The 20,270-nt window shown below is 49.6% G+C and overlaps 2 protein-coding genes across 3 annotated transcripts; both read right to left on the bottom strand.

Annotated features, from left to right (window-relative positions):
* Positions 1 to 4,332: 4,332 nt before the first annotated feature.
* Positions 4,333 to 5,260, bottom strand: Tmem89 (transmembrane protein 89). The gene is made up of 2 exons (XM_076867086.2): positions 4,970 to 5,260; positions 4,333 to 4,509 (listed from the first exon to the last, which is right to left on the bottom strand). The coding sequence occupies exons 1-2, from the start codon at positions 5,258 to 5,260 to the stop codon at positions 4,333 to 4,335; spliced, it is 468 nt and encodes a 155-aa protein (XP_076723201.2).
* A 1,559-nt stretch (positions 5,261 to 6,819) lies between these two features.
* Positions 6,820 to 16,990, bottom strand: Slc26a6 (solute carrier family 26 member 6). 2 transcript variants are annotated; one of them, XM_076869002.2, is made up of 21 exons: positions 16,856 to 16,990; positions 14,887 to 15,044; positions 14,665 to 14,804; positions 14,428 to 14,538; positions 13,741 to 13,904; positions 13,412 to 13,576; positions 13,184 to 13,336; positions 12,797 to 12,879; positions 12,564 to 12,711; positions 12,205 to 12,318; positions 12,033 to 12,110; positions 11,613 to 11,708; positions 11,416 to 11,522; positions 11,182 to 11,251; positions 9,990 to 10,082; positions 9,800 to 9,904; positions 9,329 to 9,421; positions 8,415 to 8,591; positions 8,164 to 8,218; positions 7,758 to 7,894; positions 6,820 to 7,519 (listed from the first exon to the last, which is right to left on the bottom strand). In XM_076869002.2, exons 2-21 carry the CDS (start codon positions 15,003 to 15,005, stop codon positions 7,505 to 7,507), a joined length of 2,223 nt encoding a protein of 740 aa, XP_076725117.2. In that variant the 5' UTR covers positions 15,006 to 15,044; positions 16,856 to 16,990; the 3' UTR covers positions 6,820 to 7,504. The 2 variants fall into 2 exon arrangements, with proteins under 2 accessions (XP_076725117.2, XP_076725118.2); XM_076869003.2 differs by lacking the exon at positions 16,856 to 16,990 and adding an exon at positions 16,151 to 16,340.
* Between the last annotated feature and the right edge of the window lie 3,280 nt (positions 16,991 to 20,270).

Below are 20,270 nucleotides of genomic sequence, written 5' to 3'. Positions count from 1 at the left end.
CCAGTCCCATTTTGTATTTTATTTAGAGAAAGGGTCTCATTGAGTTGCTTAGTGCCTCACTTTTGATGAGACTGCCTTTCAACTTGCAATCCTTCTGCCTCCACCTGCCCGAGACACTGGGATTACAGGCACATGCCACTGTACCCAGCTCAATTCTTGTTTCTGTGAAGGGATGAATCCATGAAGCTTCCTAGTCCACTCTCTTCTGTGACTTCATATCCTTCTTGTATATTATTTTTATAAATACATTATCACTCAAAATAAGAACCTGATGTTATTTGAATTGTATCAACTTCAACAATTTGAGGCAAAGTGCTTTTCTGGACTGAGAATTCCTAATATTAAGATCTGATTTCATTGTAACAGTTTCTCTTTGAATTTATATCCCTCTTCCTATAGTTTACCATAATTAGCAAGAAGAACCCAGAATGTACCTTCAACATTTTGCTTAGAAATAGACAAATTCTGTTTTCCACCCTACTGTGGGATACAATTCCACACTAAACTTTCTGCAACTCCAGCTTCCAATAACATGTTTTTCATTTCTTTCTAAGCTCTCACCAGCAACATCCTTAACATTCAGATTTCTTCTAATGGTTCATTGAAGCCAAAATTGGCCTTTTCTGTTATTCTTCTAGCCTCTGCCAACTGCCCAATTAAAAAGCCAATTCCACATTTTTGGATTTTTTTTTTTTTTTTTTTTGTACCAGGGATTGAACCCAGAGACACTTAACCACTGAGCAAGATCCTAGGCCTTTTTATATTTTATTTAGAGATAAGGACTTGCAAAGTTGCTGAGCCTGGCATTGAACTCACAATCCAACTGCCTCAGCCTCCTGAGCTGCTGGGGTTACAACCTGCACCACTGAACCTGGCATGTTTTTGGAATTTGTTACAGCAGTATCTCATTTCTAATCTCTATCAGTTTTCTGTTCCTACAATAACATATTACCCTTGGGTTGGGGGGTGCAGCTCAATGTTAGAGCACTTGCCTAGCATGCACAAGGTCCTGGGTTCAATCCCTAACTATATAAACACACAAATTAACACAACCTTAGTGGTTAGAATAATACAAATTTTATCATACCACAGTTCTGTAGGCCAAAAAGTTCAATATGGGTTTCATTGGGCTAAAATCTACACATTAGCAGGGATGCAATCCTTTCTGGAGGTGGTTGGGGAGAATTTGCTCATTAAGGTTGTTGGCAGAATTCAATTCCTAGTGGTTGTAGGAGAACTTAGTTTTCTTTCTTTTTTTTTTTTTTTTGCTATCACTTGAGGGTCATTTCTTGCTTGTAGAGACCACCTGAATTCCTTGGATCCTTGGCCAGCTGTGGAGGATCACATCTCTTTCATACTTTGAGTCTGACCAACTTCTGCCCTCCTCTTTCGCTTTTTCAGGCTCATGTGATTACATTGGGACCACCAAAATAACCCATAATGATCTCACTAAAGTTCTTTTCCCTATCTTCATCTGCAAAGTACTGTAATATATTCAGAGATTCCAGGGATTAGGTCTGGACATCACAGAGGGGCCATCATTCTGCCCATGGTACCCTCTCTAGGAGACACCAATTTTTGTTCCTCTTCAGACCCCTCCTTCCTGCTTTCCAGAGCACCTTCTTTCCCTTGAACTCCTGATCACTTAAAGCTCCTTTAACAAGTCAAGTTCTATCTCCCCACTAGGCACTTGTACATGCTTGTCCTTTTCAGTGGAGCTCTCTTCCCTTCTTCTGGTCATTCTACTCATCCTTCAGGTCCCAGCAGTCAGCCTCTGCACCACCCCAGTGAGCAGCATACCTTGCTTCAGAATAATTGCCTTTTCATGTCTATTTCACCAGCACTAGACCTCTATTTGCAAGAAGGTAAGGGGGAACCAGGTCTGCTATGCACATTAGCATATACATCCACAATAGAGGGTCAGCAAATAGGAGGTGCTCATTAAACTTTGTTGAGTGCCAAAGTGGATCTCACAACAGGCAGATGAAACTTGGCCTTCAACATCTTACTTTCGGCCTTGAGAAAGGCCCCAGTAGTGTGTCTGGGGGCAAATATTTTTGGAAAACTGGCAAAATTAAGATAATCTAATTGCATTAATTCAGGACCTCTGTCCTTTCTGCTCAGACTTGTCTCTAGCTTCAAATGTGTCGGGTGGGGAATATCAGAGAGACTATGGCATTTGGGAATCTATCCAAGGGGAAGGTGGGTTAGGAATTATTCCAAGTTGGGTTCCCTGGAAAGCTAGCTCTAAGAGGAAGATTAGAGTCCAAGATGCTTACCAGAGAAATCAATTGGGATCAGTACCTGAGGAAGGAATAGGGTTGGGCAGAGGAAGAAAGCTAGCTGGGAGAGGCTCTCTATGGATGAGGCAGACTTGTCTTCTGGTTGATTTCCCAGTGTCTGGCAACAGCCAGCCTTTTTTTGAAGGGGACTTAAGTGACACATCTCTGTCTACCATAAGGAAATACTTGGTTTGAGTTAGCAGGGACATATTTATGTGAATTGTTCCATTCATGTGTAAAGTTAGCTTATTATTCCTCTTCTGGAATGTAGCCTGGAGGAACTCCTACCGGAGTGAGAGCTCCTGACAGGACAGAAGTACAAAGTCTTACTGCATTAAGAACGTGCCCCACAGCACCCAGCACTAGAAAAATCAGGAGGGAAAACAAGGTTTGAAATATGTACAGGTGGAAGTCCATCTATGGGAAATTCTTCCAAATCTTACAGTTCCTGCATGAAAAATGGATGTTTCCAAATTTGGCAGCAATACTTACACCATTGGTAATAGCTTAGGAAGTAAAATAACTTTCCTAAGCTATCAATAATTAAAACTCAAACTTCAATCAACTATGTTAGAAGGAAGACTGAATTATCTTTCCCTTTTCTATTAAAAAATTTCTCCCCCTGAATTACAAAATTCTTATTGTTTATAGAAGCCATCAAAGTAAGAAGCCAGAAAATGGAGGGAGAAATATAGGAATGTCATATAATAATATGTATCACAAAAGATATATTTACAGATCACTATTGTAATATTTATCAACCTAAAACTACTTGGGCAGGGAGAGGGTACCAGAGATTAAACTCAGGGGCACTCAACCACTAAGCCACATCCCCGGCCCTATTTTGTATTTTATTTAGAGACAGGGTCTCACTGAGTTGCTTAGTGCCTCACTTTGGCTGAGGCTGGTTTTGAATTTGCAATCCTCCTGCCTCAGCCTCCCAAGCCGCTGGAATTACAGGCGTGCGCCACCATGCCCAGTCTAAAACCATTTTTAATGATTTATTTTTGTGTTTTTATTTTCAGTGCTGGTGATTGAACCCAGAGCCTCATGCACATGCTATACTACTGAGCTAAATCCCCAGCCTTTTTCACTTGTTTCTAGTGTTCAATTTTGTTGTTGTTCCTAATGTTCAATTTGCAATAGCATATTCTTTTTCTAAAACAGAGACCCCCAAAATGCATGTGTCTCAGGCCCAACTCCACCTGGATCACCTTTGATAGGTGGGAAAAGGGGTAAGTCTCTTTGGGGAGGGCCGACCCTCATTCCTCTTCTAGGGGCCTTGGAACAAGGGCACTCAGGTATCAGAGCATGTTTGTGGTGGCCACAAAATCTGCCTACTTGGCTCCAGTTTGGTATGATCGGGCCCAAGCTGGGGAGGAGGAGAGTGGGGAGCCAAACAGATGCCAAGGATCTGGAGAGTGGCTGCTATAGGAGACTCAGCAGTGATCCCCTTGGAGTAGGGCCTTGCAAGTCCAGGGAAGAAGGAAACCAAAGCCAGCTGCTTTCAGGTGGCAAGACTAAAAAGTCACGAGGACATCTCCCCTACTGATCTCCTGAGGTGGTGAGAAAGGTGGAAGAAGTAAAGGAGTGGGTGCCCCGCAGTAACTGGGGTCTCAGGGTTCTCAGTTCCCATTAGAGACCATTGGAATCTGGTTCTAGCCTCCTCACTACCCTCCTCCTACTCTTCTCCCGCTGACCAGGCCTTTTCTCTGTACCCCATGTGCACTGGAAAAGCCTGGACCCTTCCTTGGCACTTTATGCTCTCCACTACTGATCACTACCCATCCTGACAACAAGTATGGAATACCAAACACAGCATATGGCCTTTACTCAGACTGAGATCTCCACTGGGAGTAACCTTCCCCATACCCACTCTTCCACAGGACTCAGGCACTTTGTCACTTCCTAGACTCCACAGACCTGCTGGTTCTAAGAGTAAAAAGGGGCCACAGAGAACATTTGCATAGGCTTGAGTCCCAGCCAGGGAACTGACTATCGTCACCCTGGCTGGCCAGCAGGCAGAGAGAAATATGCTGGATCACCCACACTAGGTGGGAGTACCCTTTATTTGAATTCGCTGTTGGGTAGCTAGACGCTGCAGGTGGCCCTCAATATGGACCAGGAGGGCATCCAGCATGTGAAGGACCCCAAGGAGTAGGGCACGATCTGAAACTGGAGTTCGCCGTTTCCAAGGTCCGTAGCAACTAGTGGTCACCTGTGGGTGCTGAGAATAGGAGTCCAAGTCTTACTCCAAGAGGTAGGAGTGAGTGGAGAGAGGGGAAGGGGGCATAGCAAGTGGCAGCAATAGAGAAGGGGTGTAGGGTTACACATTTGTGCCCAAAGGAGATGGGAGAGGTGACTTAGGGTGATGGATCCCTGAGGGTCTCCTATAGGCTAGCATGTTCATGGGACCCATGGGGGCTGGATGAGAAATGGATGTACTAAAGGAGGACAAATTGGGCAGGGTACTGACCATGGGGAATAGCCAGGATGGATGGTTCTAGAAATGCATTTCATGGAGATGTGTGGATGGATGCAGGGAAAATAGGGTGTTGGGTAGGGTGAGGTTGGGCAGGAGGCCCATGAGTCTTTATAAGGCAGGCTTATTAGGGAAGATTGAGTAGAAGTTATGGGCCCACTGGGCATGAGTGGAGGAAGGAGCTGTCGGGGAGTACTGTGCTCACCTTACCCTTAGTGTCCTGTGAACGCCACCGCTGCAGCATCGCACGGCTGATCACCAGCATCATGGTGGTGGTAATTGTGACCCCAGCCACAGGGTAGATGCGGTTCCCTCCCAGGCCCACCCAACCGTTCGGACAGCCCAAGCTGCTTCTGCAAGAGTCTAGGCTATTTGGCTGGCACCCCCAGGGCTGCAAGTCCAACCCCACCTGATACCAGAGGGGCCGTGACCAGGCATGGGTGGGAGTAGGTATTGCCAACAGTAGTGACAAGAGAAAGTACAGTGCATGCAACATGGCTGTGGCCACTACCAGAAGCCGGAACCTTTGCGCTTGGCAACCACCAAACACCCCTCCCCCAAGAGTAGGCCCAGCTCTAAGGCAGCAGGTTCCAGCAGGGCCCAAGGCCCTTCATGACCAGCCTGGACCACAAATGGGAGGTGGGGGACTATGTTCGGGCTGGGGGGTGGGGAATGGCAGCTCTGAGGCCTGGCAGGCCCAGGATAGAGGGAATACCTCTTATTCCCTATCTTCCCTGCTTCCACCTCATCTTGACAAAATCTAAACACCATGGCCCCTACAGCTCTCTGTTCTTCACCACAGATAGCACTCCTAGGCCAATCAAGCAGTATATGACTGAGCTGCTCACTGTCCCTGCCCCCACCCAGCCCAGCTCCACCATCCATACTGCCTGAGCTGCAAAAATGTGGTTCCGGGCTGGGGTTGTAGCTCAGTGGAAGAGCGCTTGCCTAGCATGAGTGAGGAACTGGGTTCAAGCCTCAGCACCACTTAGTACAAAAAAAAAATTTTTTTTTCATGTGGCTCCTGTCAGTAAAAAAAGTCTGAAGGTTCACACTGGCCTATAAGATCTCCCTCCCATTCATTTGGGCTGTACCTGCCTCATGTACACATCCCTGAACAAATCTGCTACTCCCTATGTCAGAAGCAATTAGTCTCTTAGAAAGTCACCTTCTCATGGCTAGAGTTCAACTGTTACCTACTCCCTAAGCCTCCCTCCCATGACCATCTAGGGTAACACAGCCCCTTCTAATGTGACCCTGCATTGTTTTCTTCAAAGCACTTCTAAGTACCTTCAATTTCATATTGGAGGTCCAGACTCCTACTCCAGCATTTAAGTCTCATTCAACCAATATTTACAGAGTGCCAGTTCCTGGTACTAGAATGCGGTATGATGGAGCCGACAAAGAGCTTTGATTTCCTGGACTGTGGTGAGGTTCTGGGGGGAGGACAGACAGTTTGTAAATACAGTGCCAGGCACTGACATAGGCCATGATAAAAATAGGCCTGGGCAAGGGTGCCTGGGTGATTTGGAGGGCAGGGCAGTCTCTGTGGTCAGTAACTTGATGAATGGCAAAGTTCATGCTTTGAGCAGGTGATTCAAGTCCTGAACTCGTCTAAGCATTTCCCCACATTTGCTCATTTAATACTTACTGAGTAGTCTATGAGGTGAGTACTATCGCCACTCCACTCATCAGTAACACACCCAAGCCCAGAAAGATTCTGGTGCCCCCACAGACACCATAGACACACCATAGACACTCTTGACAATTTACTGTGTCAAAACCCCCTTGCCTGCTGGGCATATGCCCTGATGTTGGCTTTTTTTTTTTTTTTTTTAGTTGTAGACCGACACAATACCTTTATTTATTTTTTTGTGGTGCTGAGGATCGAACCCAGTGCCTCACATGTTCTAGGCAAGTGCTCTTACCACTGAGCCATAATCCCAGCCCCTGATGTTGGCATTTACTGGGAGAAATCAATAAATGCTTCTTGGCTGACAGTGCTCTGCCAAGTCCAATGATCTAATTTTATAAACAAGCAATCAATCACACTTATTTAAAAATACAGATCAGCAGCATTGGTAAGCAACTGATCTTCCTTGACTGGGTGTTCAGGTGTTCACTCTGTACCACCCAAGGGCTGCCCAGTGGCACCTGGCCTGCTGTGCACCTTATTGGGTATCCCTGAGAGCTGATTATTCCTGAGAAACAGTTTTAACTCCAATTATTTTCCAGCCTGAAGCTAAATTCTACCTGTGTGTAATTGGGGAGAAACTTGAGCCTGGGATGTCCTCACATTGGGCCTTGCCCCATAGCTCTCCTACTCTGTACACTTTCTGCCTGACCTTCCCCTCCTCTAATCCCCATCCCTGGCTTCTGACCTCAGTCTCTATCTTGGGGCATAAAAAGGTCAGAAGCCAGAATTGTCAACCATCCAACTCCCCAGTCAAGCCCCACCATGCCATGGCAAAGCCTAGAGCTGGTTAAACAAATTTTTATTCCTTAGACTGAAAATAGACATTGGCTCCCTCCCCAAGCCTGGCCAAGGCCAGCCAGACCACAGTACCCCTCTTCCAGGCCTATAACCTAAATCTGGATTCCTAAAATCTCCATCCCTGAGTTGTATGTATGTATGCACCAAGGGGCTCCTGAGTGGCACATGCTCAGTGTGGGGGTCTTCTTGAGGGTGCTCCATCACAACCTCCTGAGGTGAGCAATCTTGGGCAGGGTAATAACACAGTCAGAGTTTGGTGGCCTGGATAGACAGAGGAAGGGAGGTTCTAGTCAGTCTCCAAAAAACACATAACAAACTACTTCTCCAGGACAGCAACCCCTGCTCCCAGGAGCAACTTAATCCAAAGACAACTGGAAAAGGAAATGGGTCCACTGAGGGCAGAGCTAGGTCAATAGATGGACTTCCTGGAGTTAGGGTCAGGTTGGGGACAAGCAACAGATTAATAAAAAACAGCCTAGTGGGCCAGAAACAAGCTTACCAAAACAGGGCTGATGGGGCCAGACTTTGAGTGTTGGAGGGCAAAGGTCACAGCATCATGAACAGAGACAAAGAGATGCCGTTTTGTTATAGATGCATCAAAGAACTGCCCAGCCTCCAACTGGGTGACAACAGGACCTGTAAGCAAGGAATAGGTCTCCTCTGACACTCAGGACTACTTGACATTCCAGCCCCAGACACCTTTATAGTGTTCTGATGTCTGCCACACTATCTTCCAACCCTGAGGCTAGAGCTAGCACCCAGTCACTCCCAACACTAGACTTCTTCCTCCCAGGGCACCTTTGACCTCCAGTTTCAGAAACTTTTTCCTTGTGATTCCTGGCAAACCTCTCAGCAAAGAGTCCCACCCTCTTCCTGGACCATCCTGTTATCCCCAAGCAACGCACTGTGGCAGGCTGCAATGTACACATCCACCTCAATCTCCCGGAAATCACGGAAAATCTGCAGCAACAAAAGGGGCTGGAATCAAGGGAGGCTCAGGGATTCAGAGGGGACACTTGGGCAAGCTTAGGGGAACAATTTTTTGATGCTGAGCTTGCAGGGTTTGGGGGCATCATCATGCTCAGAGGGGTCTCAGCAAAAGTTATGGGGTTTGTGTGGAAGCCTAGGGGGCCATGGCCTGCCTACAGCCCCTTACATTCTTTAGGTTCTTGATGCACACAGTGTCTACAAAGGAGAGGGCACCCAGGTCCAGGATGAGGCTATGAAAGTCCGGCTGAGGCAGGCCCAGGGCTTTCAGCGTAGGCACAGCTATAGCCTTGGCATCTTCTTGACCACTAGTCACAATCTCTTCCAGCTCATTCTCTGGCCTTGCCTGCAGGGGAACCAGACATGCGGTAGGACAGCCCATCAGGAAGTGAAAGCAGGGAACATACAAAGCACCTTAGGGACACATGGGATTAGACACAGGAGTGTGCATATAAATACCCACATTTAGAGGGACATACAGGGAACACATGATGACACAGACATGGGGGAGTCATGTGTGTACATAGGACAGGCAGTATGGATACATGGGGACATACAGGAGAGCATGCCCAGATATTCACACACAGCTGTTACCTCCTGGGCCCAGGCTTAAAAGGGACACAAGAAGGGAGGATGCTGGGAAACTATATTCCACCATCAGCCAGCCCAGGTGGAGTGGGTAGGGGTACAAGGACAGACCAGAAGAGACACATGCATTCATGTGCACACACACACACACACAGACACCTTGGCAGCCTGTTCTGTTTGAGTCTCTAATTGAGTGTGGCATCTCTATGTTCCCAAGATTTTTCCCATATATTCAAGCCCTTCCCTCCCTTCATGAGCAGACTCTCAAATCCAAGGTCTTCATCTAGGCCTGAGATTATAGATTAGAGAACAACAAGCAGAATTCTGTTTCACCATAGGTCTCTCCAGAGTATCAGAGCCATCACCCTATTTCCCCAGACATTGGTGCCTCCTCAAACCCAATTTGGTTGGGGTCCATGACTTCTCAGGAGATGTGTAGACACCCTCATCTCTACAGCTCATGGCTGACCTCTCCTCTCCCACCTCTAGCCTCACCTTGGTCTTAGAGTTCTCCACATCATTGCTCTTGATGTCTCCAAGACTGGTGTTGACATTGATGGAAACTGAGTTGTCCTGGGAAGAAACAGCCTACACAGGGGAAGAGTGGAGACAGGAAAGAGTTATTCCCGCTGTCATATGACAACATGTCAGGTAGGTAGGTCTGATGTAGATCCCAGGCTCTGGAAGCTGTGGGATCTGGGGCAGCCAGGCCATAGGGCTCTGACCAATTCTGAGAACAGCCACAAAAATGGAAGAGGACTATGATGATTCACACTGTCACCGGTATAGGGACAACAAAAGACCACCAAGAGCCCTGCCAGGGAGTGAAACAGGGAGGCTGGGAGAGAGGCTGAGGGGGGGAACACTGGGGCAGGGGCAGAGTTCAATAGTGAGACAAGTCGGCTGGGGTCAACAGCAGACCAGCCCAGGGCAGGGCCAGGAGTCAGCCACTGGAAGGGGCCCTGCCTGTTCCTGGGGTGACTTGTGTTTCTGTAGGCGCTTCAGCTTCATCTCCTGCTTCTTGAGCAGTTTCTTCTTCTGAGAGATGAGGTGATCAACATCCACACCACACTAGAGGTAAATGTGAAAGAAGAGGATGAGGCACTCTGGGAAGGCAAGGGGCCCTCAATCAGTCCCCAAGAGACCTCAGTCTCACCCTCTGCTTCAGTGTGTCACTGTAGAGCTCAGCGTTGGCAAAGTATATGGTGGCTGAGGAGCGGAAGATCTTCACACCTGGGACCTCCCTGGCCTGGGGATGGGACAGAGTTGTAGGGGAGCCAAGTCCTCTCCCTCCACTGCATCCTGTTCTGTCTTTCCTCCCCAAGAGCAACCAGTGCCTGCCACCTCCCACACTCTGTTCCCAGTCTTTGGCTTGCTCAGAGGTGGACTCCCCATCCTACTACTTCACTCCTGCCTCGGGGCCTCTCCCCATCACCTCTCCTGCTCTTTGCCACTACCCAGATTAGATTTTAGTGGTGCCTAGGCCTCCTCTTAGATCTCCAACCCCTGTTGTTTTTTGTTGTTGTTGTTGTTGTTGTTTCTGCATGCAGACATAAAGATTCCTCTAAGCTGTCACCCCAATCTCAGTTCCCATCCCATTAACAACACAGCAAGATCTTTACTAGGCATTCAGGCCTGTGCCTCATGGTGCTTCCTCTCCATCCAGCTGAGCTACTCCCCTAATGTCCTCTCCCACACCTTGGATTCCTTGGTCCCATCCTTTTCTCTACCTAATCACACTGTGCTCATGCTTTCAGTCCCTATGTCAGTGGGAAGGGACTTTTTTTTTTTTTTTTTTTTAACATTTACTATTTGTAGTTGGACGCAATAACTTTATTTATTTATTTTTATGTGGTGCCGAGGATCGAACCCAGGGCCTTGCACGTGCGAGGCGAGCACTCTACTGCTAAGCCATAACCCAAGAAGGGGCTTATTTTATTCCAGATCCCTATCCCCTGTGCCTGCCCCACAGCCTTTTTTCCATCATTTGGCTTAAGACTTCCCAGGAGGTAAATGATTAGAGACTTAGTAGCCCCACTGATGAGATCAGGAAACAGCCTATGCCCTAGGACCCTGATCCTCTACATTCCTGATCCAGGATGGCTCTAAGACTGACCCCTCACTAGACCTCCAGACCTACCTCTCTTTACTCTCCTTCTGTCCCTTCTTAGCCCCTCCGCCTGAGTGGGGTTATAGACCCAGACTCCTCACTAAAAATTCCAGAGACCAAACCCAAAGTACTCTCAGCCCACTGTGTCCTTGCCAGTGTAAAAGGGATTGACATGGGTTTGCTCTGTCTCTGTTCCACCCAACTCATGCTGCCCTCCTACTCAGCCCCTGCCACTCACATCTGAGTACTCTGCCACGTCTCTGTAAATATCCGTGTCTGACACCTGCCCCAGGACAGAGTAGTGAGGTCTGTGGAGGTGAAAGTGAGTATAAGAAGAGGAGGAGAAGGGAGACATGAGGGCACACTGAGGAGCCTGTGGTTTCCCCCTTCCCCAGAGACATGGGGAAACCTGGGGGGAGCCAGTGTTTCCTTTGCAGCTGGAATGAGGGAAGGACCAATAAGGTTGACTCACAGCTGTGTTCGGACCACTACAAGAAGCAGGGAGAAGGCTAAGGCAACTGCCAGGCCAAGGTCCAGGTTTAGCAGGATGGTGGCCACAAAGGTCACCAGCCAGATGAGCTGAGAACAGAGGAGCAGGAGTTAAAGAGTATAGAGGGGCCACTGGGGCTAAAGGCCCCAATCCCAGCTCTGGGCCCCCAGGTCTCTTACCAGGTCTACACGATTTGTCTTCCACAGGGAGCATATGTCACCAAACTGCATCAACATGCCCTTTAGGTTCACAATAATGGTGGCTGCCAAAACTGCCTGGGGTGGAGGGAGTATCACCAGGGCTGCTTATAGGTGCCTAGATATTGACCTCAACCATGTAGGCATGATCCAGACTGACCCCAAGAACCTGGTCAGAACCCCAACCAACAGCAATGACCACCCACCCCAACTCTAACAATTTGGATTTTGACTGAAAAATTCTAAACCCTGACCCTTGAGGCCAAATCTCACCCTATAGATCTCAGCCTTAAAAATCCAGGGCATGATCTTATATTCTTGCCCCTTACTTGGGTATAGACTGAACTGAGACCCTGGCCTTACCAAAGCCCTGAAAACTGGTTGGGTAGGGCAGTGGCTCACCCTAGGTAGGTCTTGGAAGAGTTCTCCGAGTTTGAGGATGATGAGGAGGATAAAAAGGGAAGAGACAGCTCCGGCAACCTATGGGAGAGGGGTGATCAGCAGGTGGGGGCAATCAGGGGTAAACCACCCTGGAAAAGCAATGTGCACCCTCACTCCCACACCCAAAACCCACCTGTGTGTTGCCCCCAGTGCTTTCTTGTACCAGACTTCGGGACATAGAGCAACTCACAGGAAAGCATTGGAAGATACCCCCAATGAGGTTACTGAGGCCAAGGGCCACCAGTTCCTGTTGGGGGAACATGGGTATCAGAAGACTTGCCGGAGGTGCCTGGTCACTGCTCCACTATTTAGCTGATGCATCTCCAACTCCCATCCCCAGTTAAGGGCCTTCAAAGACTTGGCTGCTGTCCCACACATCTTTTTCCCCACTCTCAGTCCCACACAAGTCCCATCTGATCCTCCCTACCCGCAGCTGCTGGGGACTCTGTACATACACCTGGAGGTCCCCTATGTGTCCCTCATTACTCAGACCTGGTTGCTGTCCACACGGTAGCCATGTCTCAAGGCAAAGATCTTTCCCAGTGAGATGGCAATGGCAAACCCAACCACAGCGATGGCGAAGGCATTTCCCACAAGCTTTACAAACAGCTGGGGGTTGGGAGCTTCTGGGGATACCAGTCTGAAAGAGGCATCTGTGAAGTCAAAGAAAGGTTCTTTCCCTGGCTACCCAGTCCTTCCTGCCCTGATAGGGGGCCAGAACTTACCCTGCAGGGATGTTGCCCACAACATCCACCCCAAATCTCTGCTTCAGGCCTACACCATAGGAAATGCCTGTAGCCCCAATGAGCTATGGGGAGAGAACAGAATCAGGGGGAAAAGGTACAGGTATTATTTTCTGGGAGAAGGATAAACCGCTTTGGGAGAGAGGAGACACTGAAGCAAAATTTTCTGAGGGAAGGGTGAGATTCTGTCAGGGGTAGGGAGAAGCGAATGGCAGATTTTTGCTGCAGTACTCAAGAAGCTTCACAGGGGCCACTTCAACCAGCTCCCAAATATCTGGAGGTTCCCCATACCTGGGATCTATCCTCACTTGCCTTTTTCCCCTGCCCTTCAACACCCAAACCACAAGCAATTCCCCAGTAAACCCGAACCGTGAGCAATTCCCCAGGTATCGGCAGGGGCAGATACCGCTGTAGCTTGTCATTCAACAGCTTCACCATCACAAGCACCACCCCGGCCACAAATGCAGTGATCACGGTGCCGATGACACTCTGGGGCAGCTTCCAGCAGACCTCCAGCACTGTCTGAGGAGAGGTGGGGTCACAGCCAGTACTCAAGTTCATGGGGCACATCTATTCACCCATCCCACCCTTACTCACATAGATGAGGGATAGTGGCCCTGAGTGGCTACTCAGTTGGAGGCCAAACACATACTTGAGCTGTGAGACAAAGACCTGCACAGATGCAGCTGTGGTATAGCTGCGGACCAGAGGCTCTGACAGGTAGGTGACCACAAAGCCAAAGTGCACCAGGCCCAGCCCCACCTGTGGGATAACAGGGAAGAGTCAGGGGAGGCAGGAGTCCTAGGGGTGGTCCAGGGCAGATGGAATCAGAATCAGAGGGGATAGTGAACAGAGGGGACAAAAATAGGATGGCAATAATCAGAGAATCTGGGTGCTGGGGAAACATACTTCTGAATGTTTCACACCTGGAAGAGTCCAACCAGAACACTGAGTGTGGAGGCCAGCTGCACACGGGTGAAATCTCTGGCTGTCTCATTGATTGTGGAGTTTGAGTCCAGCAGGAAGTTCTCATCTGGGGCTAGGGATTCTGTCACACTGCCCACCATCACAGACATGACAGCAAAGGTCCCTAAAGGGGCAGAGCAGGGCTGGTCTGAAGGGAAAAGAACACTGTCCTCCCCTGGAGCCTTGGTCTTGACAGTGAGGCCAAGATACATCTAGTTCTGGACAAATATCCTTAGACCATGGCTATACAAATGGCAGCAGGTCTGGAGGGAACCCTGAGGCTCATGGGTTCTTAAGGGTACCAGAAATGCTACCCTACATTATATACCTTGTACCATTTATGTCCGTTGGCCTAGAGACAGAGACATTCCATGAATTGGGGAAGAGGAAATAACCTGCCTTGGCCTCTTGAATTCCTTCATTCACTTACATCCTCCTGGAGTCAGTGCTTTGAAGTACCCTGAATCTGTGCTCCACAGTCAGTGACCTAGTCCTGCCTGGGGATGACAAATGGGCCAGCCTCCTAGCAACCCAGCAACCATTCTACTCGTTCCCTAAATTTCCCTGCCCTGTTCAGCCCTCCCTCACCCTGTTCTCCATGGGGGATATGGGCATCTTCCTAAAAGTCTAGGCCTGACTCTACTTACCCACGGAGATATGCCGGGAAGTACCAAACAGGAAGTAGATGAAGACTGGGTAGAAGGAGCTATAGAGGCCAAACACGGGAGGCAATCCAGCCAGGAGGGCATAGGCTAAGCCTGGGGGGAAAATGGTAGCAAAGCAGGCTTGGAGATGAGGATATAAAAGGTTGGAAGAATCCCAGTTCAGGTATGGTATATCACAGATGACAGGGACTCTAGGTCAGGGCCTTGAATGTGGCTCACCCTGGGGAAGCTGCATGATGGCAACACTCAGGCCAGATAACAGGTCACCCAGGAGCCAGTCACGCACAGGATAACGGGGTAACCAGCCCAAGACTGGGAGATGTTGAATCAGAAGGGCACGGGCCCGTGCATGGGAGCACCTGGGGACATGAGGGGTATATATGAGGGTCAGGGGCTACCTGGGCCCCGTCAGAGTCCCCAGGCCTTTCTCCCTGGCCTTACTTCAACCATGTTCTCCACTGATAGGTCCTAGGTGTCAAATTCCAGTGCCCCAGCTCTTCCAGTTGCTCCTGGTTCATCAGTGGCCGTTCCACATGGTAATCTTGCTTCTGCAACTCCATTATCTATGTTGCAGACAGGAGTGCCTGTGTATCCCTTATCTGGGGGGATGAGATCAGAAATACAGTAAGGATACCCCTTACCCAATCTTCCCTACACATATACCTGGGAATAGACAGTCACATACTGATTTTTCCAGGCCCCAAGATCAAGGTAGATCCAGCCCCAAGCTGGTCCCTGCAGGCCCCATGCCCACACCCAAGCAGGGGCAGTACCTGAACTTTGGCTGGTAGAAACCTCTTTCTGGGCCAAAGTCCCTCATGAAGGGATAACAAGAAGAACACGACCCACACTTCCAGCCTAGGTGTGGCTGCCCAGCCCTGAGTACTGGTCCAGGTCCAGGTCCAGGTCCAGGCTGACTGCTCCTCCTAGCCCCCTCCTCCCAGGCCCTTGCTCTCCCTGAGTCAATCCCTGTGTCCTTATCCAGCTGCCTCACGAACCCAGATCTGGCTGGCGGAGAACACATTTAGGGAAAGGATCCAGCAAACCAGAGATCCAAGTCTTCAAGGAATTCTCTCCCCAAGCCTCAGTCCTCCAAATGAAACTCTTTCCTCTAAGGGAAGGACTGCTTTGCCCCTAGGCCTCTAGCCCCAGAGTCCAATTTGTAGACAAGCTGGGGACTGCGTTGGGGAAGTCAAAGGATGGTTCTCACCTGGGGGGATCTCTGAGGAGAAGGGGGTCTTTCTTGAATTTGGAAGTTCTCACCTAGAGGGAGACACTCCCATCTGGAAAGGGAAGCTCTCCCCTGAAGTAGGGAAAGTCACCTGGGAATAGAGCTTTCAGGGGGAAAGCCTTCACCCCCAGGCAAATTCTGATCTGAGGTAAAGTTCTGACCTGGGAGGAATCTTTTATCTGCCTAGATGCTCCTCTCCGAAGTGAAAGACCTTAAAGAATAGGAGATGGAGGTGGGTGGGTGGGTGGGAGAGGTAAGTCTTATCTGGGAAATACTCTCACCTAAGGGGTAGGCTCCCCACAGCATGGGAAAAAGCTCTCTCTTGGAAATAACTTCTCAACAGGGTAGGGGTGGTAATGGGGTTCTGGAGTGGGAGAGTCTAGCACATTAGGAAAGCTTTCACCCATCAGGAGAGTTCTAACCTAGGAGAAACTCCAACCAGGAGAGGATCCCACCTGAGGGACAGGAACTCACCTGGGGAAAGCCTCTAACCTGGATGTCCCGGTTGGAGGGAGGGAGTACAGCAGGTGCAAGGAAGATCCTCAGAAGGCTCCGCTGTTTCACCGAGATCTTAGAGACCCCTCTCCCCTCCTCGGTAACTCACTCCAGTCTTCTTAAAGGGCTCCCTCCCTCGCAACGCGGGACGCGTGCCTGGAGGGCGGAGCCTTGATCCTTGGCCCCTCCCTCTGGGCGAGTACGGGGGCCGTAGAGCTAGAGCTCTCATTCCCAGGTCAGTTATTCAGCTGGGCGGACTCGGGCCCCAGCTGATCCACGGGCCCCAGCTGATCAACAGGCCCCAGCCAGAGACTCTCTGGCAGCGATCTTCCAACCTCAACGCGCCCCAGCTAGCACACCTCTTGGGCCGGGGCTCCTCCGCACGCAGCCACCTCCTTGAGGCCCCCCGTTAGCCCTTGGACAGCATTCCAGTGGCTTTACGCACGGCCCTCAGAGGCTAGGGTCGCACCGGCTCCCACCCCCATCCCTCGCTGCCATCCCTCGCTGCAGAGGGGCAGCCACCTGCGGGAAATCGTCAAAGCGGTAAACCGGTTGGGAGAAGGAAAAGCCTACTCGGGACTTAGCGGTCCCTCTTAAGAAGCCCAGGCCGGGAGCCCGCGCGGGGGCCACGAGGCTGCCCGCGCCTCTCGGACAAGCAGAATCCGGGCGATGCCCTGCACTCACCCCAAAGCATCAGACAGCCCCAAGGCCCTCAGGCTTCTAAGCCAACAGCTCCAGCAAAAGGCCGCTTTGGGACGAAGGTGGCGCCAAGACAGGGGCGAGGTGGGCCTCTAGCTCCCAGGGCCTAATCCAGGGGCAAGTTGGGGAAGGTTTGAACCAATCAGCGTTCTAGGGGCCGGGACCAAAGCAGCTTTCTGAGCGGGGAGAGTCGGGAGAAGAGAAGTTTAACCCCTTCTTCACCCCGGGCCTGGCTTTTTTCTTGCTCCCCCTTGCGGCTCGCTTAACGGTCTGCCAGAGCCTGAGGGGACTGCGGAACGTGAACCAAGAACCAGAGCGGGACTGGCAAGGAAGTAAGTACTGGCCAGAACCGCGCCTCCAGGGCCCTGAGTGGATGGAGCTGATCCTGGTGCTTCGCTGGGTAGTGTGACCTGATGTGCATGAGGTCTTGTGGGGGCCTCTCATATTTCCAAGCTGAGGGCGCCACCCTCAGGCTTTCCCTTGGAGAGCAGAAGGCATGTTTCTGAGACCCACGAAATGTCTCCAAGGCCTCCTCTTCAACTCTAGCTAGTGAGGAGGGCTCTGGACAGGTGCAGGGAGCCCAACCTAGGCATGGTGCCTGGAAGTTTCCTCCCTGAGCCATGGAGGAACTCAACATTCTGGCCAGTTGCAAGTCATGGAGGGTGGGAGGAGTCTGGGATTGTGGCTCAGTGTTAGAGTGCTTGTCTGGCATGAGTGAGGCCCTAGGTTTGATCCTCAACACTGCATATAAGTAAATAAAATAAAGGTCCATCAACAACTAAAAAAATATTTTAAAAAAGAAAGGCTTGTGGGGATTAGTGCTGTCAATGGGCAGCTGCAAGGGCAGCTTCTAGAAGTTGACAACTTCTCATGTAACAGTGGTTCATTTTATGCTTTGGATATAGCCCTTGCTGCTCTGCCATTACAAAATTTTTTTAAATGGACATTTTTTTTCTCTCCCTCTTTCCCTTCTCTTGCCTAATCTTTCCCTGTCGCTAATCTCAGAGGAAACAAGATTACCTTTCTTCCCCATCCTAGGCAGATTTATCTGTTCTTGTAATCACACCCCCCCCACCCCCCCACCCTGCCCTCACCCCCGAAACAAAGTAATCCCGACTTTGGGGATGGTATCAGAAATGACTTTGGGGATGGTATCAGAAATGACTAGCTCCTAAATTAACAAGTGAATTACAACTCCAATAGAGAATGTAGTCTTTGAATCACCTCTATAAAAGACCCCTGTTCCTGTTGGTAGGCAGAATCACAGACTCTGGGAAGGGAGTCCCCTGTGTTTCTCCTTTGCTAGCAAAGCAATAAACCTTCTTTTGGCTTTTTCTCAAAACTGTGTCCTCATTGTTGGACTGGATTGGGGACAAGGACTGCACTTTCGGCAACACCCAGAGCAAAACAGTAACCAGCTGTAGGCATGGTGGCATACGCTTGTAATCCCAGTGGCTTGAAGATAATGAGTTCAAAGCCAGTCTCAACAATAGCAAGGTGCTAAGCAACTCAGTGAGATACTGTCTCTAAATAAAATACAAAATAGGGCTGGGGAGGTGGCTCAGTGGTTGAGTGCCCTTGAGTTCAATCCCCCGGTACCAAAAAAAGGTGGGGGGAGCCAGTCTTAGCAATTTAGCAGTGCACTTAGCAATTCAGGGAGACCCTGTCTCTGGTAAAATATGTTTTTAAAGGGCTGGGGATGTGGCTCAGTGGTTAAGCACCATTGGGTTCAATTCTAATACCAAAAAAAAAAAAGTACTTAGCCAGGGCTGCAGGCCCTGAATACTAAGTAGGTCCTCATGCTTGACCAGGGAAGAGATTTCCTTTGGCACCCTACTCCCAGCACTTGTGGTCCATCTCTAGCCCCAATCACAGGTGAAGGGCCAGATTTCAAAGAGAAAGAGATGGGAACCTGGTCCAAATCTCCTATAAAATGAGCAAAAAACCCCAAATACCCCTAGATATTCTTGAAGATATTCAAACTCAGTATGACCTGAATCATTCACAGCCACCATCCTACCACCACCACCTCCAACAGAAAGAGGCAACAACTGTTTTATATAGAAGTTTATTCCCAAAACAGAGCTCGGCTTCACGGAACAATTTACACAGACAGGAACGAGGGCCGCTGGGCTGGAGTGGGGAGACCCCAGAGATGGGTATCTACAGAACCTAGGACATAGCAAGGATACCCTCTCACCCACAGCATGCCACTCAGCCCTTTGAGGGCTGGGGTCATTTTGGGTAAGAAGAGCTGGGGTCCTGGCTGGTGGGATTTGAAACCAGTCAGTGAAGTAGAATTTTTCATCTCCTTGGAAACTGCCTCCAAGAGCATGCATGGAGTTGGGTACGGGGAGGTGTCTGCACAGACCCAACCCTATACAACCACTGTTAATAGTGGTAAAAGGATGCCTACTCTCAGACCTTCTGGGTCTGCTGTCAAACTGGGGGCTCAGGATGGACCTTTGGCCTGGGAGAGCTAGGAGTTAGAAAACCCCACAAGATGACCAGGCCCAGGATCTTCACAGGTGGGTCCTCGTAAGCCCCTCTCCCACTTTTCCTACCTTTCACTTGTAAACAAAGGGGGAAAAATTCTCAACTGTAAACAAAGTGTTAAAGTTCAAAATTTTAAGTTGTAAACAAAAAAAATTTTTAAAAACCTCACCTGTAAACAAAGTAACAAAATTTTAAAGTCTCTAGTTCTGAACATCAGACAAAGTAACAAAAGTAAGAGTTTTGTGAACAGGGTCCTAACAGTCATTTTTCCCTTTAAAAGGGAATAAAGGAAGGGTGGAACTGAGTAACTTCAGCAGCCCGGTGCCTAGGCCAGGGAGGATCCTGTAAACATGGGAGGCAGTGGCACCTACATTCTGGGTCTTGAATTCCCTCATATCTGCTCCCTTTGTTCACTCTCCCACCCACCCCTCAGAGGGCAGTGTGGGGGAATCAAATGGCACCACAGACAACTTTTGCTCAGGCAGGGGCAGGGGCAGGTCAGTGACCCCTCTACCCACCCAATACTGGAATGTCTGAGTAGAAGCCTGGGCCCCTCCCCAAGGGAGAAAGGGAAGCCTTGCTCTGTAAACATGACATCTGCTGCTCCACCAGTGCCCACAGCATCAGTCCTAGGTCATAAGGCAGTAAGTGGCAGGGACTCCATGTAATAAACACACACATCCACGGGGAGGGGTGGCATGAGCAAGCCCCCATGAGAGAATCAGAGGACCCCTGTTTCCAAGACCAACCCCCAACCCCAGAAGTTTGGTCGGTGGGGCATTTAAGAGAAAATAAGATCAGTTCTGCACTTTGGGCCCTGACAATCCTCAGATCAAATAGGGGGGTGGGGTGGGGTCAGGAGGGCATCTGTCCACATGTTGGACAAGTCTACCCCAGTAAGATA

This window comes from Callospermophilus lateralis, chromosome 10 (assembly GCF_048772815.1).
Source record: "Callospermophilus lateralis isolate mCalLat2 chromosome 10, mCalLat2.hap1, whole genome shotgun sequence".
NCBI classification, from domain to species: Eukaryota; Metazoa; Chordata; class Mammalia; order Rodentia; family Sciuridae; genus Callospermophilus; species Callospermophilus lateralis.
This window is presented reverse-complemented; position numbering and strand designations above follow the sequence as displayed.

Excerpts from the sequence above, each read along its gene's own strand:
- Tmem89 (XM_076867086.2), bottom strand. The coding sequence starts at position 5,260 with ATGTTGCATGCACTGTACTTTCTCTTGTCACTACTGTTGGCAATACCT. Across the intron at positions 4,510-4,969 it reads CACAGGACACTAAGGGTAAG|CACCCACAGGTGACCACTAG; the intron begins GTGAGCACAGTA and ends TCCTATTCTCAG.
- Slc26a6 (XM_076869002.2), bottom strand. The coding sequence starts at position 15,005 with ATGGAGTTGCAGAAGCAAGATTACCATGTGGAACGGCCACTGATGAAC. Across the intron at positions 13,577-13,740 it reads TTCTGGTTGGACTCTTCCAG|GTGGGGCTGGGCCTGGTGCA; the intron begins GTGTGAAACATT and ends GTTATCCCACAG. Across the intron at positions 9,422-9,799 it reads ACAAGTCACCCCAGGAACAG|GCTGTTTCTTCCCAGGACAA; the intron begins GCAGGGCCCCTT and ends TCCCCTGTGTAG.